At 41.3% G+C, this 26,951-nt stretch overlaps 2 protein-coding genes across 3 annotated transcripts in view; both read left to right on the top strand.

Moving 5' to 3' along the window:
- The first annotated feature begins 448 nt into the window (after positions 1-448).
- Positions 449-17,839, top strand: cpa6 (carboxypeptidase A6). The gene is made up of 11 exons (XM_029457950.1): positions 449-592; positions 4,096-4,169; positions 10,128-10,254; positions 11,117-11,231; positions 12,194-12,295; positions 12,377-12,481; positions 13,844-13,954; positions 14,715-14,805; positions 15,105-15,307; positions 16,455-16,539; positions 17,154-17,839. Exons 1-11 carry the CDS (start codon positions 477-479, stop codon positions 17,366-17,368), a joined length of 1,344 nt encoding a protein of 447 aa, XP_029313810.1. The 5' UTR covers positions 449-476; the 3' UTR covers positions 17,369-17,839.
- A 1,571-nt stretch (positions 17,840-19,410) lies between these two features.
- Positions 19,411-26,951, top strand: part of arfgef1 (ADP-ribosylation factor guanine nucleotide-exchange factor 1 (brefeldin A-inhibited)) — a 42,689-nt gene continuing 35,148 nt past the window's right edge. The window contains exon 1 of one of the 2 annotated variants that reach the window (XM_029457918.1): positions 19,411-19,757. In XM_029457918.1, the coding sequence (XP_029313778.1) occupies positions 19,634-19,757 (124 nt within the window). In that variant the 5' untranslated portion in view covers positions 19,411-19,633. The remainder of the gene's footprint in view (positions 19,758-26,951) is intronic. The other variant, XM_029457917.1, reaches the window with a different exon arrangement.

The raw sequence follows: 26,951 nt of genomic DNA, 5'->3' as shown, positions 1-26,951 counted from the left end.
TCATTTGCATATTTAAACAGAAAACTTCAGAAAACCTTTTTAATACAAAAAATAATTGTCTTGATGTGTCTTATGGGGAAGTTTCATCCTGATATCTATTAGTTACATGTTTGACTCCAAACACAATTCCCCTGTTTAAACTGCATGTGCGCGCGGCTGTGTGTGTATGTGTGTGTGTGTGTGTGTGTGTGTGTGCCACTGATCAGGATCCAGTTACCAGCTTCGCCGACACCGGGCCACGTGACTCAGGTCCTCCTCGTTTTAAACGAGCTGCTCCCCTGTGAGTCCTGCACAGCTTCAAAGTGCCTGATGCTTCCTGCGCCACATGAACGAGTCTCGCACCTCCTGTGTCAGAGGGACGACCACCGGAGCACAGAAGCCCCTCTGCTGGTGCTGCAAACAGTCACTGAGAAGTTTGCGTGCATCCTGCAAAGTTTCCTCTTCGCTTTCTCCCGTCTTTGATCTGTTGGTTAAGGATGTTACCGGACCAATGGAGCGCATTTCGCGCCTCCGTTTTGCTGGCTTGTGTGATAATCTGCAGTAACGTGCTATGTCCCGTCGGAGCCTTTCTATACAACAACCGCTACTCAGGGTGAGTAAAGACCCCCATTCATTTCTGGGCTCATGAGAGCCAGCAGCTAGACTCTCCTGCACAGAAGCTTTCTGCAGAGACACGGGCTTTATCTCATGTAGAGGAGGAACAAAGAAAAGCTTCATGCTCACTATCTTCTTCATCGTGTGGGACACATCTCCTGATGGAGACATAATATAATGTTTTAGTTTACTCCAGTCTGTGTCTGTGTCATGGTGCAGATGCTGTCTGGCTGCAGCCACAGTGCTGCTGTCAGACTGCTCACAGCTATCATTAAAACAATGATAGCTGTGAGATGGAGGAACTCTCAGCCTGCAGACGTGTGTGTGTGTGTGTGTGTGTGTGTGTGTGTGTGTATATACATGTTCATGAGGCTTTACTGGGAGTGTTGATGCTTCACTTTTAATGAACATGGAGATTTGTATATTTCCATATATTGTGTCTGGTATTTCCTTCCAGGTCCACTCTGGAAGTAAGTGTTGTTGGTAATGCTCCTCCGGAGGTTTATGTCATGATACTCTTTTGAGTTCCTAATAAAAATCAAATCAAAGAACTGGAGCCCAGTACGTTATAATAATCTGTAAACATGCAGACTGAAGTTATAATAATCTGTAAACATGCAGACTGAAGTTATAATAATCTGTAAACATGTAGACTGAAGTTATAATAATCTGTAAACATGCAGACTGAAGTTATAATAATCTGTAAACATGCAGACTGAAGTTATAATAATCTGTAAACATGTAGACTGAAGTTATAATAATCTGTAAACATGTAGACTGAAGTTATAATAATCTGTAAACATGTAGACTGAAGTTATAATAATCTGTAAACATGCAGACTGAAGTTATAATAATCTGTAAACATGCAGACTGAAGTTATAATAATCTGTAAACATGTAGACTGAAGTTATAATAATCTGTAAACATGTAGACTGAAGTTATAATAATCTGTAAACATGCAGACTGAAGTTATAATAATCTGTAAACATGCAGACTGAAGTTATAATAATCTGTAAACATGCAGACTGAAGTTATAATAATCTGTAAACATGCAGACTGACGTTGGTAAAGTGCTCCCACCTGTTGGACACAGAAAGTCACACTTTCCCTCAGAAGTCGGGATGTGGTGTGTTGGTCATCTCGAGCTTTTAGTCTCAAAAGAATCGTCGTCGAAATATTTCTAATTATTCGTTCCCTTTTCCTCTTTTGCTTTGGCTCGATTCTTGAACGAGAAGGATAAAAAAACAAAAAACAATAAACTGAAATAATAAATTAGTAACAATAGTAACATTAAATATTATTTCGTCACATGTAAAATGATCTGTCATGTAACATAAAGATCTGATGTTGCTGACGGTGAGGAGGAGAGACTTCAGTGTTTTTACTGGACTACTGCAGCTCCTTCATTGTGCAGCGGATTATTTGTGATTTTTAATGTTTTCTTTGTGTTTTTTTTACATGGATGTCATTTTGTGGCAAATGGTCTGTTCACTGTAAATGACTTTACATGAAAGACAAAAGGAGACTTTTCAGTTTGCAGTAAATGTAACGTAATACTCTGTGTACTAAAGTGTTAAACAGGGTAAACTTCTACCTGTTAAAATATGAATGTAAAAAGCTCAGTGCAGCACACAAAAGCATTCAGCTCGACAAAACAAACTGATCTTTGATTTCCACATAAGAAACATTTGAAAGAAGAGCTAAACATTTCAACACGAGGTTTTTAAGCATGAAGGACTTTGAGGTGCTGCAGTTTGCAGACTTGCAGAGCTGTGACGTCCCATCAAACAGTCTGGACTTTCACTCACACTTTAGAGAACTGTTCAGACTATTGATCAGAGCTGTAACAGAGGTGGTGAACACTAGTTACTGTATAGAAATCCTGCTGAGAGATACTTAGTTTAAAGCAAAGTGCTTCCAGGCTGTGGATCAGCAGACAGCTTCAGCTCACAGCCTGCAGCTGGAGAGGACAACAAGCTTTCAGTGGACTCTAAAGAAGAAGAAATGATTCCATGTGTACTTCAGTGGAGCTCCGGGACTATGCTGACTCCATCAGTGACTGAAGATGTGGAAACACAGAGAATATTTCACACAAGCTTGTTTTTGAAGTTTGAACTCTTTCTCCACATTTAGTTCTCACCTGTGAAACCTGCTGCCTGTTCGCTTTGAAGTCTGTCTTCTATCACCACCGTCGCCATGGAAACAGGCTGTTTTCGGGCACCGTGTTGTGTCACTGAGACGGACCCCCTTTTGTTCCTCAAAACCTCCGAGTGGCCGGCTGCCACCTTTGTTTAGGGGGCCCGACTTCCTGTGTGACGCATTGTAAAAGAAAGTCTTTGAAATACGAGAGAGGAAGAAAGAGTTAAAAACATGAGACTTGAAAGTGGACACAAGCAGAGACTCAAGCAGAAACTCAAGGAGAGACACAAGGCAGAGCAGAGATACAAGCAGAGACTCAAGCAGAGACTCAAGCAGAAACTCAAGGAGAGACACAGGCAGAGACACAAGCAGAGATACAAGCAGAGACTCAAGCAGAGACTCAAGCAGAAACTCAAGGAGAGACACAGGCAGAGACACAAGCAGAGATACAAGCAGAGATACAAGCAGAGACTCAAGCAGAGACACAAGCAGAGATACAAGCAGAGACTCAAGCAGAAACACAGGCAGAGACACAAGCAGAGACACAAGCAGAGACACAAGCAGAGACACAAGCAGAGATACAAGCAGAGACAAAAGCAGAGACACAGGCAGAAACACAAGCAGAGACACAGGCAGAGACAAAAGCAGAGACACAGGCAGAGACTCAAGCAGAGACACAGGCAGAGACACAGGCAGAAACACAAGCAGAGACACAAGCAGAGACACAAGCAGAGACACAAGCAGAGACTCAAGCAGAGACACAGGCAGAGACACAAGCAGAGACACAGGCAGAGACACAAGCAGAGACACAAGCAGAGACACAAGCAGAGACACAGGCAGCAGAGACACAAGCAGAGACACAAGCAGAGACACAGGCAGAGACTCAAGCAGAGACACAGGCAGAGACACAAGCAGAGACATAAGCAGAGACACAAGCAGAGACACAAGCAGAGACACAAGCAGTGTCTCTATACATCCACACACACACACACACACACACACACACGTGTGATTACGTGTTCAGGTGTGTTTCACATCTGTCTGCACATATCAGTATATTGTTGATGTATTCACAGTGAGACAATGTCAAACAGCTGCTGCTACTGTAACTGCTACACAACAGTTCCAGGTGCTCCCTGCAGAGCGGCATGAAATATAAGCCTTTAATGATGCCTGGGCTCTGACCCTGTCATCTACATTACACCATCCAACATCTGCTATTATAGGTGTCACCTTCAGTCAGCACAGGTAGCATTACTTGTGAGTCCGCAGCCCAGATGTTTGTGGATGTTACAGTGAGCTTCATGCTTTGAAGCCCCTCAGGGCGTCGAGCCAACAGTCACAGCTCTGTTGTTGTTGCAGGGATCAAGTGTTCAGGATCACCCCGAGTGAAGACGACCAGGTCCAAGAGCTCAAGAGAATCCTGGGACACTATGAAGGTCGGCTCACACACACACCACACACACACACACACACACACACACACACACACACACACACACACACACACACACACACGTTGACTATTTATGATGTTTGATCCTCATCAGACTTCACTAGAGAGGAGACGCTGCAGGTGAAGAGAGTCAAACATGTAACTAATAGATATCAGCAGGAAACTTCCCCACTTCATTACTCATATTAACACAATTACTTTTTATATTACAAGTGTTCTGACATATGTGATATGTAAATGATGCATGATGTAATGTAACTGTTGGTGAGTTTAGGAGAAATCTACACACACAAACACACAAAGTTAGAAACACAAACTCTGGATGTGATTCTGATGTTTCCTCTCGTCTGACAGAAGACGAGTTATAGAAGCAGAATAACCCAAAATCGTAAAGTTGACCAGTGCATGAGAAATGTCTTTTTTGTTTACTCTCTTTTACTTTTCATTGTTTTCATGTGTGTGTGTGTGTGTGTGTGTGCGTGTGCGTGTGCGTGTGTGTGTGCGTGTGCGTGTGCGTGCGTGTGTGGGGTGGGGGGTGATCATGTCCCCATCTGAGAGCCTGTTGATGCTCTGCGTGTGTTTCATGATGAGGAAACACAAAAGACTTTTTAGAACGACTGAACGAACATGTGTTTCAAAGAAACTGACATTATGGGGGAAACCCTGGAGGACACGAAGGCCTCGCCTCTTTTCCCAAGCTCATTTGGGAGTGATTACCCATCAGCCTCAGGAGCATAAATGACCTTCCTTTGCACATTGTTTTAGTTTTCAAATGCACCGCAAAGACTCGATGCGCTTACACACATCCTTGTGCTGCACATAGTCAAAGAACGTCTTTCAACAGTTGAACACTTTGAATCTGTTTTATTATCTTGACGGATGTCACATTCACAGGAATCATGCTTATGAAGACTAAAGCTTATTGTGAACTTTAGTGAGATGCTGGTGATCATTTCCCAGTAATAAGCAATGACTCACAGATTGAACTCAATAAAAACTCATGTAGGCTGAAACTAACAATTATTTTCATTGTCCACTAATTGAGTTGTTTGGTCTATAAAATGGTGAACATGTTGATCAATGTTTCCCGAAGATGACGTCCTCAAATGTCTCAGAGACGTTCAGTTTACTGTCGCAGAGGATTCAAAGATTCAAAGGAGGAAAGAAACCGGAGAATATTCACATCTAAGAAGCTGCAGTCTTTTTCTTGAAAATCAATTATTTTCTTGAATAATCTTTGCAGCTCTAATCTGATTACATGACGTTTCTTTAAGAACCGAAGACATACGTCATACTAAATAAATCAACAATGTTTGGAAAGAAGTCTGATTTTGGAAAAGTGTCAAATCATTTGGAAGATCAAGATTTGGAATACAGAAACGATTCTTTCCCTTAGTTTACCTTCAAGACTAAAACATTGTGGAATAATAAATAATATTATACTGAGGTCATGTCCTCCGTATCTTTACGTCCATCACTATTTTCTCCAGTAAACACTTTTACAGGCGGCCTGTATGTATGTAGTATGTATGTAGTATGTATGTAGTATGTATGTAGTACAGTGTAACAATGCTTCGTTATGTCGCACAAAAAGGCCAGCTCACATCGCCACTTTCGTCCCAGAGATCTGTGGTGTCTTTCCCTTTGCTTTCCAAAAACTTTAATTTCATTCAGACATTTAAATACTTCCTCAAATGTATTTTCCCGTGGTTGTGCCATGCATTGATTTAATATATAGATATAATAATAATAATAATAATAATAATAATATAATAATATAATAATAATAATAAATTGTATTTGTAAAGCGCCTTTCAAAGCTAAAAGCAATCTCAAGGCGCTAAAATGCAGGACAACAAAAACAACACCAACAACAACAGACATAAGAGGTTAAATAGGTCATAATTGCCTTGAGTTTGACACGTGCAGTAAACGCTGAAACGTGCACATAAATGAGATAAATAACGTAAGTGTTTAGTTTATTTAATAAAAGAGCACCTGTTCAATGCAACACTGATACCGCTATTAGTACTGGGAGACGTGTTATTCTTAAAAAATGCACGCATAAAGTTGCGTTCAAATGTATTAAATATATGGCTCTCTGGGAAATACATAAAGAAATATTTGGCTTTTATGGCTCTCCCAACCAAAAAGGTTCCCGACCCCTGGTGTAGGACATCACTGAAGGCCTAGGTGTGAAATGCACCGCCCGCCACTGTTAGTATGTATGTAGTATGCATGTAGTATGTATGTAGTATGCATGTAGTATGTATGTAGTATGCATGTTGTATGTATGTAGTATGTATGTAGTAGGTATGTAGTATGCATGTAGTATGTATGTAGTATGCATGTAGTATGCATGTAGTATGTATGTTGTATGTATGTATGTATGTAGTATGCATGTAGTATGTATGTAGTATGTATGTAGTATGCATGTAGTATGCATGTAGTATGTATGTTGTATGTAGTATGCATGTAGTATGCATGTAGTATGTATGTAGTATGCATGTAGTATGTATGTAGTATGCATGTAGTATGTATGTAGTATGCATGTAGTATGTAAGTAGTAGGTATGTAGTATGTATGTAGTATGCATGTAGTATGCATGTAGTATGCATGTAGTATGTATGTAGTAGGTATGTAGTATGCATGTAGTATGTATGTAGTATGCATGTTGTATGTATGTATGTAGTATGCATGTAGTATGTATGTAGTATGCATGTAGTATGTATGTTGTATGTAGTATGTATGTAGTATGCATGTAGTATGTATGTATGTAGTATGTAGTATGTATGTAGTATGCATGTAGTATGTATGTTGTATGTATGTAGTATGTAATATGTATGTAGTATGCATGTAGTATGCATGTAGTATGCATTAGTATGCATGTAGTATGCTATGTGTATGTATTATGTAGGTAGTATGCATGTAGTATGTATGTAGTATGCATGTTAAGTATGTATGTAGTAGGTATGTAGTATGCATGTAGTATGTATGTAGTATGCATGTAGTTATGTATTAGTAGGTATGTAGTATGTTATGTATGTAGTATGCATGTAGTATGCATGTAGTATGCATGTAGTATGCATGTAGTATGTACTGTAGTATGCATGTAGTATGCTATGTAGTAGGTATGTAGTATGTATGTTGTATGCATGTAGTATGCATGTAGTATGCATGTAGTATGTATGTAGTAGGTATTGTAGTATGGCATGTAGTATGTATGTAGTATGCATGTAGTATGTATGTATGTATGCATTGTAGTATGCATGTAGTATGTATGTAGTATGTATGTTAGTATGATGTAGTATGCATGTAGTATGATGTGTATGTATGTAGTATGTAGTATGTATGTAGTATGCATGTAGTATGCATGTATGTATGTAGTATGTATGTAGTATGTATGTAGTATGCATGTAGTATGCATGTAGTATGTATGTAGTATGTATGTTGTATGTATGTAGTATGCATGTAGTATGTATGTTGTATGTATGTATATAGTATGTTCAGAATTCAGAGCTGCAGAAACACTGAAGTGAAACAGAAACGCTGTAATCTCAACAACTCTTTTACTCACGAGCTTGTTCAGTCTGTTTTATCTTTTATTACTCTTTACTTTATGTTTCCTGATCATTTTCTCAGAGGTTTCCTGGAAAGAACTTTGTAATCTGGTACTAATTCCAGCAAAGCTTTGCACTGTTGAGTGCTGCTGCATTTGGCCAAACCTTGCAGACAACATCATTGAACAGCTGATTGAGTAAATGAAATATGTTTCTGTGAGACGTGGATGTGTCAGCGCTGCAGTTTGGTGTGTTTGTGCAGCCAGACGCCGCAGCAGCAGTTATGAAAGGCATCTGTCCGGGTTCAGGTCCGGCTTTTGTTTCGTGTTCCAGAACCAATAGAGGGTTAGGGACGAGCTGAAGGCTTCAGGTTGTTTCTGATCTGCGGTGCGGCTGCTGGACCGGAGCGCTCGGTATGTCGGGGCCGCGGACACGATGCTGCGAGGCTGTTTGGACAGCTGTGGACTTTGTGTTCTCTCTCAGTTAGCCACACGGCCATGCCTCCACTGCCAGAGTCAAACCCTTCAACCTCAGGCATGAGGTCCAATAATAACGACCACCGGACACTACAGGCGTCAACACAATATCACATCAGGAGTTATCTAAGACAGTAAAGTTAAGTTTAACTTTTCTAAACACCTGGTTATCAATTAATCAAACTTTACTAGTTTAGCACCTTTCATACAGGTGAAGGCAGGAAAACAGACAAAAACTATTCCACAATTTGAGACAAGAAAGATTATAAAAATGTAATAAAATAGATTTAAAAGCTATAATAACAGTAATAGTAGTAAAACTGCATTAAATCAAAACTAGATTAATAAAATACAATACCATTTAACAAATTAAATACACTAAAGTAAGTGATAAATCAAATAGAATAACATTTTAAATACAATGAAATATGTGAATAAAATAATAATATAAACACGACAGCTCCTGAACGCACCATCAGAGCAAACACCTTCAACAAAGTGCAGCGTCAAATATCAGATTATTCATAAAGAGTTAATCGTACCATTCCTCTGACACTCTGCAGGTGCACTTCTAATCTCATTTGATCTATAATTCCCTAACAGCCAAAGGGATGGCTTATTGTTGCATAAAACAATCATTCCGGTCTTTATGCTAAGCTAAGCTAACCGGCTGCTTAGCTTCACTGCACACGTGAGCGTGACATCCGTCTTCTCTCAGAAAGAACAAACATTGTTGAATCCCTTTTTATACTCAGCAGCTGGTGTTTCTTGATGCACTTTGGCTTTGACTTGAGTTTAGATTAGATTTATTTACGGCTTTACTGCATCTGCCTTCATGAATCCAGCTCTTTTTATTGAACTATAACTTTCTCTTTCTTGTTCTGCCCAGTGATGCATCAACCCAAACAACACACATCCAATTTATAGCTGCTCTGTTTACACATACAACACGGAGACAAAGGATTATAAAGAAAACAAAGAAAGCATCTTTAGATGTTGACCTGAGGCTTGTTTGTGAGGAGCCGTGTCGTCACTTCAGGAGATTTAAGAGCCTTTTAGTCGCTTGTGTTTTGGATTGTTTGACTAACAGCGGGGCAGAAACATTTGGAAACGCCATAAAAGTTGAGCAGGAGAGTTTCTACTGCAGGAACAGCGTCTGCCCCTCCGGCTCCACACAGAGTTACATTAGTCTGCTATGCGTTCTGTAAACCATTAAACCATTTGACACATTAACAAACATGTGTGCCAGTCTCTGCCCCGTGTGCAGATGAAAGCCAGCTGAGGACGTTCACAGGACCTCTGAATATCTTCTCTTTGCACATTCTCACTCCTGTGTGTATCATTTGTTATTTTATCAGTTACCACATGATGTCTGTGTTTGTATGGTCGGCTAGCTAAAGCTAACAGTCGGCTATCGGCCTGATAACACATTTCTGTGAGTCGCTCTGCAGGTTGTGGATGAAACATTAACGCTGCAGACGTTCACTGCGTCACCTGGAGGTTAAACTGTCTCAACTAAACACTTCACCACCAAATGTTTGGTGCTACTTCAAACACCTGGCAGAGTAAAAGGTCTTCAAAGGGTCGATTCTGTGTCCGAAACATTTGTTCTTTATCCTTTAAATTTACTTCAGTTTAGTTTCAGTGGAAAGTAACTAAGTCATTCTTTTCAAGTTCTGTTCTTAAGATTTATATTTTATTTATAATTTATCTAAAAGCTTTAGTTACTTGAAAAATATATAGTGTATATAGTAAATACAAAAAAATACATATAATATAGTGTGTGTGTGTGTGTGTGTGTGTGTGTGTGTGTGTGTGTGTGTGTGTGTGTGTGTGTGTGTGTGTGTGTGTGTGTGTGAGTGTGTGTGTGTGTGTGATCTAATATTCTCGTCCTGCTCCTTTAGGTGGACCTCTGGCAGCCCAACAGCGCTGCTTTAATCTGTCCGAATATCACTGTGGATGTCCATGTGAGACGCAATGACACGCGAGCTTTACACACACACTTGAAGCAGGAACGTATTGATTACCGGTAAGACTGGAAAGAGCACCGTGAACACACACACACACACACACACACACACACACACATACACACATACATCACACAACACATGCATGCACACATTTAGTCATCTTTCAGCAGAGTATCGAGACACATCTGTTTCTGAATTCACTGCAAAGCTCATCACTGTCAGAATTTATGATCAGAGTCGAACGCACTGCATGCAAAAGAGCTTCCTCAAAGCTTACACACACACACACACACACACACACACACGCACACGCACGCACACACACACACGCACGCACGCACGCACGCACGCACACACACACACACACACACACACACACACACACACACACACACACACACACACACACACATCACAGCCCCTCTCCTCCCAATCTGTTCCAAAAAGCAGCTCTTTCATCTCCCTCATCAACATTAAGGCTGAAATGATGGAGTTTTATCAAAGCAGCCGCAGATAGAAAGGGAGCCATTGTTACTTGTGTCCTGAGGGAGGAACTGCTCATCTGAGGACTTTGTTGATTGACTGAGAAAGTGGTTTGCACTGCGGGGGACACTTTGTGGGGGGGGGGGGAGATAGGCGTCAAAGACTTAATTTCACTCTGAGGGAAATATTCAAGCTTTTCTTGCTCCTATTGAATGTTTATGATAGAAATGAAGGATTATCACTAACATTATCGAGTCATCTGCAGATTATTTTCTACATTAATATCAGGCTCTTTATTATTGGCTCACTTAAAAAGATAGAGCAAGTTATGAAAGAGGTGGATAATTTGTGATTCTAATTAATGAACACGATAATTCAATTATTCTTAATGATGTTATTGTAAGGATGTCATGTCTAACTCTCGTCCATCCTCAGGGTGTTCATCTCCAATCTGCAGAAGCAGATTGAGAAGCAGACGGGGCAGCGCTCCTCCCGGAAGCGGAGGTCCGAGTCTCAGTACGACTACGAGGTGTACCACTCTCTGGAAGAGGTAGATGTGAATACCTGCAGACCTATCTGTGCTCGCTAATCTGACTCACACGCAGAGTAAACGTCCTCTCGGTGCTCTCAAACTCCCAATTACCCCATTCCACAGGTCCGTCCCCCACACACAGCTCACACATCTCACACACCTCACAGCTGGACACAGTTTATCTTCCCAGCTCGACCCGGCTGCTGCTCCAAGACTGTGATGCAGCATCAGAGACAAATCTGCAGGCTTTGATCCTCTGCTGCTGCACAACACACACTGACACATGCATGTGTGTGTGTGTGTGTGTGTGTGTGTGTGTGTGTGTGTGTGTGTGTGTGTGTGTGTGTGTGTTTTCATTTCAGCTTTGAAATGACTTCTGCTCGTCTGAATGCACATTCAAATATTAGAGGTGTAAATCACGATACAACATCATCTGGATTCTTGTCGGCCACGACGAGATCTGATCTGATTTGATTTGATTGACAGGGACCTGCGATCGATATGAGATGATGTCATATTTAACACACTCAGTAACATTTATATACACTCACAAAAAGAAAATAAGTTTTTCATTAGTTTAGTTTATTTGAGGAGGGACAGTGCACATTAATAAATAATACACATGGTATAAAAAATTAGCCAAAAGGCTGTTTTTTATCTGCAGCCCCTGAACAGGTTTTCTAAAGAAATTACAAAAACAAAACATAAAGTTTAAAGGTTGGAAGAGGATTCATCAGAAGAAGTAGTTACATACAAACAACATATGAAAAACTATTTGTTCTTCTGTTGTTCAATATGCGGAGCCACATTTCTCATGTTGAAGCTGTTTCAATGTTTAGGAAGGAGCCATGAGAATTTCAAAATAAAGGCGTATCTTGAAAATGAAATATTATCTGTTTATTATTATATTTTCACTTTTTAAAACGTTAAAAGAAACAGTTGAATGACGTCCACTCTTCTTCTTCCTTCTTCTTCTTCAGATCCAGAGCTGGATGTTTGAGATGAACAGAACTCACTCCGACCTGGTCAACATGTTCTCCGTCGGGAAGTCTTACGAGGGCAGAGCGCTCTACGTGCTCCAGGTAGGAGAGAAGGCCTCACACACAGAAAGACAAAGACACACACACACTCTCGTTGTCTACAAGTGACGTGTCTCCTGTCAGATAGGAAAGAGAAGTCGTCATCAGAAGAAAGCTGTTTGGATCGACTGCGGCGTCCACGCCAGAGAGTGGATCGGTCCTGCGTTCTGCCAGTGGTTTGTCAAAGAGGTGTCTTTAAATATCAAACCGTTTGTTTCAGCAGCTCTGTCTACATGACAGCCTGCAGCAGTGTGTAATGTGTGTGTCCTCAACACACATCTGTTCCCTCGTCATGCACAGTTCTGCAAATACTGAAGAAAACACTTTATTGTTCAGATGTTGGACACAACCCAGACGTGCACACAAGTTCCATCTCACCCTTAAAGTGTGAGTTACTGCCTGTGAAGTGAGGAGGCACCAGAGCCAGACGTTTACTGCAACAACCTTTAATGGCTCTTTATACTGCTCAGATGCCAGATGAGAGGGATTTGCAACACAGTGCCAGAGCGTTAAAATAATTAAAGGAAAAGTCGTGAACGTCTGCAGAGCGCTGAGTCGCAGCCTTTTTAAGGAACTCTTGCATGATAGACACAACTGACACACACTGGAACAAACAAATGCTTAACAATATTTAGAACTAGTAACCCAAAGAGCTGATGTGGAGCAGAACATAAAGAGTGTTAAAGTTTACCTTGTGTGAGGTTTGCTGGACTGTAGCATTTACTAAACTATGTCCTCACACATCAAGAGCTTTACTAACTCATCTCCTCTCATCTGTGTTCATGTCCCCGAGTTCTGCTAGAACCGTTGATTTCATGCTTTATTATTCCTGCTCCTCTCTTTGATAAGAGAACCTTTTACGATCAAGTTTAGATGATTATATGCTTCACAGTGATTCTAATGATGTGATTATTAAATACTTTTGGTGCATTGAGTTAAAGTATAAACCTTCTGAAGGTCTTACATGCTCTGAGAAGCTTTGAGATGTTCTGTAACAGCAGTACTGACGCTTCGTTTAACTTTAACTCTTTCACTGCTGCTCAACTTCTTCTTCTCTTTAATTATTGTGCATGTGAGTCTTTGCACACGGCACAACAGCTGCCCTTATATGGAGTTTAGAGGCGTTATCTGCTAATAATGAACACTTTATTATTAGCAGCGCATGTCTGGTTCTCCTGAGGCCGTTACAGAGAGAAGGGACACAAAGAGTCATAAAGTAGGAAGTGAGTGAAAAGACAAATAGAAAAAGAACAACAGAAACATTTGACCCAGGAAAACAGGCGTAGATGCTCCACTTGGCTGAAGTTGTGACTCCACTGTCGTGCAGTAAGTAAGGTTGTCCACCGGAGGTCAGGCTGCCATCTTTGTTTCAGGCTTACAGCTCATTAAGCTCCTCTGAGTCTCATTAGGCAGCAGGTGGAAGCAGCATTAACTCTCCTCCCAGTGTGACCTGCTGTCGTGGTGCGTTTAAAGAACCCTGAGCAATCATGCAGAACAAAATAATGATTAAACATTCAGTCTGTATTTATTCTGTTTTTATATTAACTCAAGGCCATCAACTCGTACCAGTATGACTCAGTGACGAGACGACTGCTCAACCAGCTCAACTTCTACATCATGCCCGTCTTCAACGTGGATGGGTATCAGTTCAGCTGGACGACGGTACTGTAGGTCTCTACTCATCACTTCATCTTTTTATTCTTTCCATCGTAGCCTTAAAATAAATTAATCGTTTTACAGATGAATATTCACAAGAAAAAGAAAAATAAGTTCAATATAATAACATAAAAAAAAAAAATAAGTACATAAAAAGAGACAAATAAAATAAACCAAAGTAAATTTGTTTTCTTGTTTTTCTGCTACTTAAACACTTTCTTTATTCAGGTGCATGTTCAGAATAAAACCTGACAGCACATCACTCCTGCACACAGATTTTAAATGTTTAATTTTGTATATTATATTTTATGTTGACTTACAGAAGACAGTTACAGATCATTTCGTTTAATAAGCCTGTTTAGACAATTATACACCACATAAGAATCCAGTTTCAAAAAGATTATTTTAGGTTCATCATCAAATCAGCCATCTTTATTATTTTACTTTACTTTACAATTTGATCAATTAGATCACAAATAAAAACAATTATTATTATTATTATTATTATTATAAATAAACTTTTACTTCTAATCTGTTACTTGTTTTATCTAACATTTCTCACTTTTTTAATTGTATTTTAAACATTAAAAAGAAAGAGAGTTCCAGATCAAAATATATCAGGTTCCTTTTCCAGATTTTGAATATTTTTAAGGTCGTATACCAAATATACGCAGCCCTAATCTCTGTATACTTATCTCTGTATACTTCAGTGAAAACTACGCTCTACATATGTCTACATATATTTATTATGTTGTTTCTCCTGCAGGATCGGTTCTGGAGGAAAACTCGGTCCAAAAATCACAAGTTCCACTGCAGAGGAGTGGACGCCAACAGAAACTGGAAGGTGAAGTGGTGTGGTGAGTTCAAGAAGACTGGTGATGGAGGTCGGGCTCAACAATTCATCTCAAGTTATCGAATTAAAAGCAAAGTATGTGTCAGAGTTCTCAGTGTTAAGATGCTGCAGAGGCGAAATCTCACCATGTGCTGTTTAATTATAATTTTACTTTAGATATGTCTTATTTCTACAGGACTTTCATGCAGTTTGTGAAGTTTTGGACTTAATGTGACTTTAGACTTCTTCAAGCTTCATTCTGTCTGAATGTGTGTGTGTGTGTGTGTGTGTGTGTGTGTGTGTGTGTGTGTGTGTGTGTGTCAGAGGAGGGTGCCTCCTCACACCCCTGTGATGACACTTACTGCGGTCCCTTCCCCGAGTCCGAACCTGAAGTCAAGGCCGTCGCCAAGTTCCTGCGCAAACACAAGAAACGTGTGAAAGCATATATATCCATCCACGCCTACGCCCAGATGTTGCTTTACCCCTACTCCTACAAATACGCCTCCATCCCCAACTTCAGCTGCGTGGTGAGACATGAACTCTTATTAGTCCTGATAATGTTGTATAAGATGCTTATTAACTTGTATTAATTATAGCATCATTAACTTAGTGTGAGATTATTAGACATTATAAGCGCGTAACAGTTTAAAGACTGCTGAAGAACGTTAATAAAAGTTTCTTATAATTGTTTTATGAGCATTACAAACAACAAAGTGTTTTGTTGCTTTATTAAGATGAATTAATACTTTATTTTGCATTTATTAGCAGCTAGTTTGGCTTTTTGCAGCATTTTGTTGTCAAGGTTGATAAAATATGAATAAAGAATTACATCTTAATACAATGTTGAAGCGTTGAAGCACAAACACATTAGACTCACTTTAAGACGGCTCTTTAAGAATGTTTTTAACTTTCCATTATTTTCATGTAAATGAGAAGCTTCTAATAATTATTAGTAAAATGACAGAATGTTTCAACATGAATGTAAATTGCATATAGTTATTAACACATAATAATGTTAACAAGCTTCTTATCAGGACTTATAGCCTGTTAACTAACGCTGAACACAAAGACCTTAATATACAGTTACTGCACGATGACATGCTGCAGCTGGACCTGTGCAGAAACATCTACTGACCTGTAATGACCTGTAAGGACCTGTAATGTCTACTGAACTGTAACAACCTGTAATGACCTCTACTGACCTGTAACGACCTGTAATGACCTGTAATGACCTGTAACAACCTGTAATGACCTCTACTGAGCTGTAATGACCTCTACTGACCTGTAACGACCTGTAATGACCTGTAATGACCTCTACTGACCTGTAACGACCTGTAATGACCTGTAATGACCTGTAACAACCTGTAATGACCTCTACTGAGCTGTAATGACCTCTACTGACCTGTAACGACCTGTAATGACCTGTAATGACCTGTAACGACCTGTAATGACCTCTAATGACCTCCACTGACCTGTAACAACCTGTAATGACCTGTAACTACCTGTAATGATCTCTACTGACCTGTAATGACCTGTAACGGCCTGTAATGACCTCCACTGACCTGTAACAACCTGTAATGACCTGTAATGACCTCTACTGACCTGTAATGACCTGTAACGGCCTGTAATGACCTGTAACAACCTGAATGACCTGTAATTACCTTCTGTGTGCAGGAGTCAGCGGCTCAGAGTGCGGTGACGGCTCTGTACTCTGCGTACGGCGTGAGGTACAGATACGGCCCGGCCTCCACCACCCTGTGTGAGTACGCTGCTCACATCTTTTACATCTCGACACAGAATAGATGTATTTGTTGTGTCGTACCTTTTGTGCTCTCCTTCCACCATCAACCTAAAGAAAATAGTTATGAATCAGGGAGAAATGCTCTCAACGAACTGAACGTGAAAGCAGCTGAACGCAGACACGTCGATATGATAAGAATGAGATGCTTTCAGACTTCAGTGCTGGAAGAAATATTCAAATCTGTAGTTAAGTAAAAGTGGAAGAAACACATTTACATGTAAAAGTCTTGCATTAAAAATGTCACTTAAAGCAACACTTCACCCACTAAATGATCATTTTCTACATCACTCACCTCGAGCAGCAGAAAGAAAACCTTTTCTCTGAGGTGAAGGAAGAATCCAAAACACAACATAAGATTCTGTTTCAAAAGCTTCAATTCATCACAACTTTTCTTAGTTTTTGATTCTTCGTTCACCGTGGAGGAGAGAAAAACCACCAACTAATTCAAGGGGAGTAATTGATATATAATAACTATATAAACTATAAATGGTCATTTTGGGGTGAAGTGTTCCTTTAAGTGAAAGACAACAAAATACTGTCCGAAGCTTTTCTTATTCTGTTGAACTCCCCAGATGTTAGCTCGGGCAGCTCTATCGACTGGGCTTACAGGAACGGGATCCCGTATGCGTTCGCCTTCGAGCTGAGGGATACAGGATACTTCGGCTTCCTGCTGCCCGAGTCCCTGATCAGCCCCACCTGCACGGAGACGATGAGGGCCGTGAAGGCCATCGCATCCGGGCTGCTGAAGAAGTGTGAAACTGACAAGGACAGATTTCCATATATATGAGCTCCACCTCCACAGGTTCTGATCTCCACATCTGCGGATATCATCAGGTATCATCAGATATCACCAGGACCAGCAGAGCACCACTTTTAATTTGCTTTCCTTGTGTTTGAGGTTGTTCGCCTTATTTTTTCCTTTTCTGATGAGATATGAACTGTTGGTTCTCTGCATTAATAATAACCATGAATGCTATGAGCCTGTTTACATACATTAAGATCACACGGTGTCCTGAGCTGGAATCCTTTAAAGCGTGTAATCCCCTCCTCAGATTCTTCATTGCTCTCCTCTTACACAAATATTAACAATGCAGACTTTTGATAAAGCTGAATCATATGAGCACTTGTCACGAAACAACAGCACTTTTCTTTTTTTTAAAGAAACAGCTGAGATTTAAATGTCTTCCACATAATTGTTTTAATGACCTTATCTCTGTTTTTATCCTGAGGGCGTTTTATTTTGAAATGATTCCTCCCAAGTGCCAGTAGCTTAATGTAAATGTATTAATGCCTTCATTTCTGCAACATTGTTGGTGTACATAACATACTGCCGCCTGTCACTTCCTGTCATCACTCAGGTACGGATCACAGAAGCTCAAACATTTCTACTTCCTGCGTTTCACCATGACAACGATCACGAGTTATTGATGTCATTATCTCGGAATAACAAATGAAGTTTTCCCGAGATAACGAGATAACATCCTCGGATTGTTACGTTTAATTTATGAAACATTGTTTTCTTGTGATGTCGGATTAATTCTGTCATTATCTCTAAAAACAACATTTGTTATTGAGAGAAAACTAAAGAAATTAACTTGTTATGTTGGTAAAACGGAGAAAATATAATAAACGTTCAGAGCGTCTGTGATGGATCAGTGACAGAATGTTTACTTGTGACTGCTCATGTGCTTAATATGAGATTTTAATAAATGTTGTTATATAACAGATCCTGGACTCTTCTTTACATCAGTAATTTCACATAATACTTTACATTATTTTACTCGTTGATAAACTCACTGACCTGAGTTCACTTTAAACACTTTAAATCTTCTCTCCCTACATCCTCCTCTTTCCCTTCACTCCTGCAGCTCTGCTCTAATTTATGGATCCAGAATGTTTGAACACGTCAGACTTCACAGACCTGAGCTGTCAAACTTACACATTTCCTGGAGGCTGTCGGACTTTACTAAATGTTGCTCACGGCTGTAAAAGGTAGAAAACTAAGTCAGTCAGACAGTCAGAGAGGAGCGCCTTGAGATTGCTTTTAGCTTTGAAAGGCGCTTTACAAATAAAATGTATTATTATTATTATTATTATTATTATTATTATTATTAGCTGGAGCAGGAAGTGATTAAATAAGATGTTAAATATTATTTATTAAAGCAGAAGAAATCAAACTCACTAATAAATAATAATGATTAAGGGTGAGGAGGAGAGTTCGATTTTAAAGTGTGTTTACATCCGTGATGTATTTAAAATTTTCATCTGAGAATCACAAAAGGTTTTTTTCTAATTCTAAATTTCAAACTCTTCATTACATTTGAATAATTTAACCGTTAAAGCACATTTTTTATTATTTTCTTCATACAACATATTTAGATTTACTGTACAGTGCTGATTACATTTACAAGTGCTGCACTTAAATACCATTGTGAGGAACCTAAAGCTCTGATTCATTCATAACATGCAAATATGAATGTAGTTTATTATTCTGACTTTAATAAACACATTCAGGCTGATGCACTAGAGCTCAACTCTCTCTCTCTCCCCCGCCCTCTCTCTCTCCCTCTCTCTCTCTTCCCCCCCCCCCCCCCCCTCTCTGTCCCTCTCTCTCCCCTCTCTCTCTCTCTCTCTCCTCCCTCTCTCTCTCCCTCTCTCTCTCTCTCTCCCCCGCCCTCTCTCTCTCCCTCTCTCTCTCTTCCCCCCCCCCCTCTCTGTCCCTCTCTCTCCCCTCTCTCTCTCTCTCTCTCCTCCCTCTCTCTCTCCCTCTCTCCCCCCCCCCCCCCCTCTCTCTCTCCCTGCTGCCTCACTGCGGCCGTCCTCCTCACACGTACGTGACGTCGTTTCCTCTCTCCAACATGGCGCAGGAGGCAGGTCGCTAATGGAAGTCTGAGGGATTTACCCCACCTTCTGTGTTTATTTATGTTTGTCTGTTCGGGGCTGTGCGGCGGACATTTGTAAAGGAATACATCAATATTCGCGGCGGCTGCAGCCCCCCCCCCCCCTACCCCCCGGGACCAGGCACACACCTCGCCCCAAATTGCGGTGCGACATGTTTGAGGGCAAAAAGACGAAAAACATGTTCCTGACACGAGCTTTGGAGAAGATCTTGGCCGACAAGGAGGTGAAAAAGGCTCACCATTCACAACTGCGCAAAGCCTGCGAGGTGGCGCTGGGTAAGTTCTTTCAGCTCCACATTTATTCTCAGGATTTAGACACGTCACGCAGCCTTTCACTTATTAACCTGCAACAATGTCGCAGCGTTTGGCAGCTCGGAGCAGTTTCCATTCATTAAATGTTGGCTGATAATGTTGCCTTGTTGTCTGGCGTTGTGATTCAGCCAAAAGCTGCGTATTTAACGGACGTAGCTCCGTGGAAATGATTCGGTATAAAACACGGAAATGGTGCAGGAGGGACGGGTGGGCGATGCTGCGAAACTAGTAGCGATGTGAGAGCAGGCCGAGCTCTGTGCTCAGGAAATAAAGTTGTTGTCCTCCTTCAATGTGAAGCCAGGCAACAACTGCAGCTCACACACGCGCCCAGTGTTCATGTGTTCATGTAAACGCTTGATGGGACGTGTTTCACCCTAAAGGTGAAGTGTTTGTGTCTCTTCCTGGTACACACGGCTCGGTGCTCGTCCAGCTCAGGGAGTGTAGAACACATCTTCCTCCTTTATTACATCTTGTATTAGGACTACACATATGATGCACTACCCAGTGTAATCCTTGAATACTCTATACTAATATTATTATGGTGTAAAACTACATGTGAAGTCGGGACAGTGTCAGCTGTCAGTAGCACTGTGCTAGAACAACGTCAAGCTAGTAACAGTTAGATAAGACTTCCGGTTGGTTTTAAAATAAAATTACAATTTAAACACATGTGATACTGATCAGAATAAATGAAAATAACAACGTGAATTTTAAATATATATATTTAAGAAATAATTAAAGAGAAAACTAACTTTTATCTTCAGATAGCATGAGTATTAAAAACCACGTCAGCTGTTGTCGCTTTTATTTTGAAAGTCAACATTACTTAACATCCGGGTTTAGTTGAAGTACACGCGGTAGCTTTATGAAACTATTTGTTAGCAGGTGTATTTACCGAATCGCGTCATTGAGGTGACTTTTGATCATTAATACACATTTGTAAATGAATTCAGACAAAAATAGAAATGCACAGAGCCGATAATACCGTACTTTTATAATAAACAATGTGTTTTTCTCATGCCAGACTTCTTTTTAAATCTGTTTTGTTTTATCTGAGTCGTGGAACAATCCGGGTTTTGTCCTGAGTGTAACATGAAGCTCCCAAAGAAACAATGAGTCCAACATGCTGCCTGTCCTGACAGTTTCTGCCTTCACCAGCTCATTCAGCTGGTGCAGGGTTAGAAATACACCAGCATGTTTGTCTGGGCTTGTTCTGATGTTTTGTAAAACCACCCCACCTACACACACTAGATATTCCTTCCCCCACTTGATAGTGTGCAGAGCAACACAACAAACTGTTGAGTGCAGGAGGTTAGCCTTCGCTGAAAGCCTCAGGATCTCTCCAGCATTAAGGACAAATACAATTTTCATTTGCATAATGCTTCTCTAATGATCAGTGGAGTCAGTATTTCAGATGTACTATAATATATCAGTTTATTATCAGTAGGTTCTCACATACAATTCTTTAGTTTTGGTGTACTGGTGCAGAACATAAACCCAGAAAGAGAAATAACAAATAAAAGCAAATCAAGAAACATACATTTAGAATAGAAGGAAATACAATAAAAAAAATACTATTAAAATATGTACATGAAAGAAACATACTTCATAATTAAAAAGGAAAACAGTTTTTAGTTTAGTTAGAAGTTGTAGTTTTGTGCAGGAATGTGCAAATGTTCATAGTATAAAAAGAGAATACGATGTACAGAGATGAAGTCTGTTGGGTCTGTGAATGTGACGATTGTTTCTTCTCTGGGGAATCAGATCACAAAGACGCTCGCAGGTGACTCTGTGTGCATCGTCAGTGAATTAGTAATGTATGTGTTATTGAACTACAGACAGTAAAACAGCCACAGATAATAAACCATCACGTCGTATAGCCTCACTCACATTATTCACTGTTTATTGGAGCAGCTCCATATTCCCCTGCAGATGACATCACCACTACAGTTTGTCTCAATGCTGATTAACATTCAGCCGTTAACACTGAATTATATTTAAGCGTACTATCCCGTTAGAAAGCAGAGTTAGTCACACAGCCGGTGGGTCCCTTCAGGTCAGAGAAGAAGAGACGGTGCAAACATGATGGTGTAGCAGTGGTACAGTATCAGACCGACTGGGTGACCCAGTATACTGACTTACATAATCCCCTCCAGCGTGAGACGTCTCAGAGAGTGCCCGTGTCACAGAGCGACGCATTGTTTGAATTGTTCCTTGTATAACACAAGATGGTATTTTTACTTTGCTTTGATCATATTTACTATAGCTGCAAAGGAAGCTAGATATCGTGCACAGCAAGTTGAAGACAAATCACTGAAAACACCAACATTACACCTTCCAGTTGTCTTTATGAAACAGGCAGCGTTTTGTTTTGGTACAACTTCAACTTGTTGTTCTTCACGTCGCTGAAGAAATACTAAAAACTTTTAGTAAAAAGTGTTTTTTGTGCAAGTTTAGCTTTAATAAATGTTTCCTTTGTCTCAGCTTTGCATTGTGTTTACATTATTATCAGTATTATAGTCTTATTCACACTGTACTCTGCTCTCATGCATCACTTCACACACCTCCTGTATTAACACACAGCGGACTGTAGGAGATCTGGAATCAGCTGCTCCATGTCCTGAATCCAGAATCACTTTGTAATCAAATCGTGATTTTAAAAGTTTGACTCGTGTAGATTTAGACGCTGCAGGTTTTAATGCGTTGGCTAAACGTTGTTTCCCAGACAGTCCACCCTCCTCCTTGCTCACATTTCCCCCAAAAAGACTCTGAATGTCTCGCATGCTCTGAACTGCAGCGGTGCGGCGTCTCATTATCTTCCGGATCGCACCGTCGGCTTCTTTGAGGATCATTCTGACACACGGTTAGACCGACAGTTATCTCAAAATATCAAAGTCCCTCAGGCTGTATCTGTCTATCACCTCTCAGCAGCACAGAGGCTTCGGCTCATTGTTGTCACGTATTGCCAGCTTCACATGACACTGACTTCATGCACTGGTTCCCAACCCGGGGGTCTCGACCCTCACCGGGGGTTGCCAAAGCTTCACAGGGGTCACAAGTCCTTCTTGAGTTTAGGGTAGTAAGACTGCTTTAAAGATGAAATGAAGAACGTACAGTTGGTTTTTATCTCAGGATATAGATATAAACAGGATGATAACCTCTCTGCTAAACGAAAGTCCTGCAATAAAAAGTCAAATGTATGGTATAGTATAAGTAATGATTGTTTAAAATGTAAAGAAATAGATACAGACAGAGAGTTGTATTAAAAGTTCCTAAAGATAACTGGAAATAATCTGCTCAGAATTCATCCAAATCGCTCGTTCAACTCAAACCTCCTGCAGTTATTGCGTCACTGTTTGTGTTAACTGTGCAGTTTGTCAGCTGTTATCGTTATGCAGTGAATATAATATGAAATATCCATAAAATATGTCAGTTCACTGATGTTGGTTTAGTGGATGTTCTCATTGCTGTTAACCCCAACCTGTCGTCTGACATGAGAAGTTCACACGGCTTCACTGTAGCCGTAGAAAGTCCTACTGTGAGCGTAAAGAGCTGAATCAAGCTACACGAGCTCCCACGCTAAGAGTGTGTGTCCCGTGTGTCCCGGCTGAGAGTCACTGATGAGTCGAGTCCTGCTGAGCACTTTGCTCATTATCTCTCGCTGCGTGATCTGCAGGTCAGCTGCATACTGCAGGTCACAGCCACTCGTCATTCTTCCATTAAGTCTTCGTTACCTGATGGATTCTGTTCTGGAGGCAGACACAAAGAGAACTGCACTCTGTCTGAGGCTTTGTTGTACTGATCACTAAAGACAAATGATTTACTGGATACTTATATCTGCTAAGTGTCTGCAAAGAGAAGCCAATGCAGAAGAGTCTTAAAGCTGCAGCCTCTGTAACATCCATTAGGAGGAGACTCCTCTGTGACATCCAGCAGGAGGAGACTCCTCTATAACATCCATTAGGAGGAGACTCCTCTGTAACATCCATTAGGAGGAGACTCCTCTGTGACATCCAGCAGGAGGAGACTCCTCTGTAACATCCAGCAGGAGGAGACTCCTCTGTAACATACAGTAGGAGACTCCTCTGTAACATCCAGCAGCAGGAGACTCCTCTGTAACATCCAGCAGGAGGAGACTCCTCTGTGACATCCAGCAGGAGGAGACTCCTCTATAACATCCAGCAGGAGGAGACTCCTCTGTGACATCCAGCAGGAGGAGACTCCTCTGTGACATCCAGCAGGAGGAGACTCCTCTGTAACATCCAGCAGGAGGAGACTCCTCTGTAACATCCAGCAGGAGGAGACTCCTCTGTAACATCCAGCAGCAGGAGACTCCTCTGTAACATCCAGCAGGAGACTCCTCTGTAACATCCAGCAGGAGGAGACTCCTCTGTAACATCCAGCAGCAGGAGACTCCTCTGTAACATCCAGCAGGAGACTCCTCTGTAACATCCAGCAGGAGACTCCTCTGTAACATCCAGCAGCAGGAGACTCCTCTGTAACATTCAGCAGCAGGAGACTCCTCTGTAACATCCAGCAGGAGGAGACTCCTCTGTAACATCCAGCAGGAGGAGACTCCTCTGTAACATCCAGCAGCAGGAGACTCCTCTGTAACATCCAGCAGCAGGAGACTCCTCTGTAACATCCAGCAGGAGGAGACTCCTCTGTAACATCCAGCAGGAGGAGACTCCTCTGTAACATCCAGCAGGAGACTCCTCTGTAACATCCAGCAGCAGGAGACTCCTCTGTAACATCCAGCAGGAGGAGACTCCTCTGTAACATCCAGCAGGAGGAGACTCCTCTGTAACATCCAGCAGGAGACTCCTCTGTAACATCCAGCAGGAGGAGACTCCTCTGTGACATCCAGCAGGAGGAGACTCCTCTATAACATCCAGCAGGAGGAGACTCCTCTGTGACATCCAGCAGGAGAAGACTCCTCTGTGACATCCAGCAGGAGGAGACTCCTCTGTGACATCCAGCAGGAGGAGACTCCTCTGTAACATCCAGCAGGAGGAGACTCCTCTGTAACATCCAGCAGCAGGAGACTCCTCTGTAACATCCAGCAGGAGGAGACTCCTCTGTAACATCCAGCAGCAGGAGACTCCTCTGTAACATCCAGCAGCAGGAGACTCCTCTGTAACATCCAGCAGGAGGAGACTCCTCTGTAACATCCAGCAGGAGACTCCTCTGTAACATCCAGCAGGAGGAGACTCCTCTGTAACATCCAGCAGGAGGAGACTCCTCTGTAACATCCAGCAGCAGGAGACTCCTCTGTAACATCCAGCAGGAGACTCCTCTGTAACATCCAGCAGCAGGAGACTCCTCTGTAACATCCAGCAGGAGGAGACTCCTCTGTAACTTCCAGCAGGAGACTCCTCTGTAACATCCAGCAGGAGGAGACTCCTCTGTAACATCCAGCAGGAGACTCCTCTGTAACATCCAGCAGGAGGAGACTCCTCTGTAACATCCAGCAGGAGGAGACTCCTCTGTAACATCCAGCAGGAGGAGACTCCTCTGTAACATCCAGCAGCAGGAGACTCCTCTGGTTGTTAATAAGTCAGATTGTATAGAAGTCTATGAGAAAATGTTTCTTCTTCTTCTACACATGATGTTCATTTCCCATTAGAGTATGAAGCAGCGACTGCTTTAGGGCGGGGCTACCTGTGATTGACAGGTCGTTACCATGGTGTTGCTGGTTTGGGTGTTGTACATCTTTCACAGTTTGTGTTTTCACTTCATGAAAGTTAGTTGTAACATTGTGTTTGCGTTGTCTCGCTGTGTCTGGTCCAGGCTTGTGTTGTACTCGGCTCCACCCTCTGTGTCACTGCTGCTTCCAAAAAACAAAGATGGTGACGAAATCCATCATTTAACTGTTTTGGTCCTGGTTTAGTTCAACAACTCTTGAGAGAAAGTTCGGCCTCTCATGGCTTTCTAAAAGCTCTTTCAGTTACATCCCGTTAGTGTCGCACTCAGCAGGTAAAGAAGCTTGTCTGGATGATCCGCTGGGAAAGTCTTTGTTTAATATTTGTGTGTGTGAGCAGTGTGTAACTCGTGTTGTGAGCAGCGTTATCGTTGTGTCAGCTTGCTCGGAGATATTGAAGGTTTGTTCCTGCTGCTCTGACATTCATTAAATCTGAGTGTTTTTGCAACATGGTGAGAATATTAGAAAATAAATTATAATAAACCAGGAGCTGGCAGCTGTACTGATGTGGTCCGCTGACTCTTGGCAGAGTTAGTTTCTTTTAATTTATTCATTAGTCTCTTTCTCCTCTAATTTAATCCACATTGTGTTTTTCTTCTTTAAGAAAGTTGTGATGTTGTTGAGCATCTTTGCGCTGATACTGAAGCTCCAAACCGTATGCTTTCAATCCATTAACAAAACCTCTAGTTAGAAGATATTAGGTTCTATATATTATATGTGTTCCATCACTTTAAGTCATATTGCTGCGTGTTTGTCTTTGCAGAGAAGGAAATAAAGATGCAGATTTTAAGCAATTTCCTCAGTTGATCTTCTGCCCCATTATGATATGTACTCATTAATAACCAAAGGCTTAGAAATTATTATCAATTAATCATCAACATCTCAACTCGTTTAATTTCCTTCTCATCTGTGGGATGTTTGCTTCACTGTAAATTTAGAACAAACCTTCAGGTAAAGACAAAACATTTTCCCATCGGAGGTCAAAAGCACGTTGAATAAAAGTGAACACAGACTAATTGAACAGATTATAATCTGCTGCTGCACCACAGGCCACAACCTGCACCTTTGTGTAGCGGGGGTAAAGCTGGCGGAGGAGCCGATGTGACAAACGTCTGATCATTAGGGATGGGAACACATGCTCCTCTGTGATAAGCCGCACCACAGTCGCCACATGCTCCCCCTCGATAAGCACCGGCTATAAATGATCCCGTCTGTTAATTAAGGTTTTTACCTCTACTCCCTAAAGACCCAGAACAGGACGAGCCTCGGACGTTTGCTCTCCTTCACAATGATGGAAGCTGATTTGTGCCCCTGACAACCTTTTACCCAGAATCCTTCATTTCCCCACAGAAATGTGTGAACACAGCGTGCAGTTTAATTCAGATATCCGTGCAGCAGGTGAGCGGCTGATGAGTGGCAGGCGTTGGGACGAGACGTGTGGACGAGGGAAGAGACGG

This window comes from Cottoperca gobio, chromosome 20, assembly GCF_900634415.1.
Source record: "Cottoperca gobio chromosome 20, fCotGob3.1, whole genome shotgun sequence".
Classification (NCBI taxonomy): domain Eukaryota; kingdom Metazoa; phylum Chordata; class Actinopteri; order Perciformes; family Bovichtidae; genus Cottoperca; species Cottoperca gobio.
The sequence above is the reverse complement of the archived record's forward strand: the minus strand, read 5'-3'. Positions and strand labels throughout refer to the sequence as shown.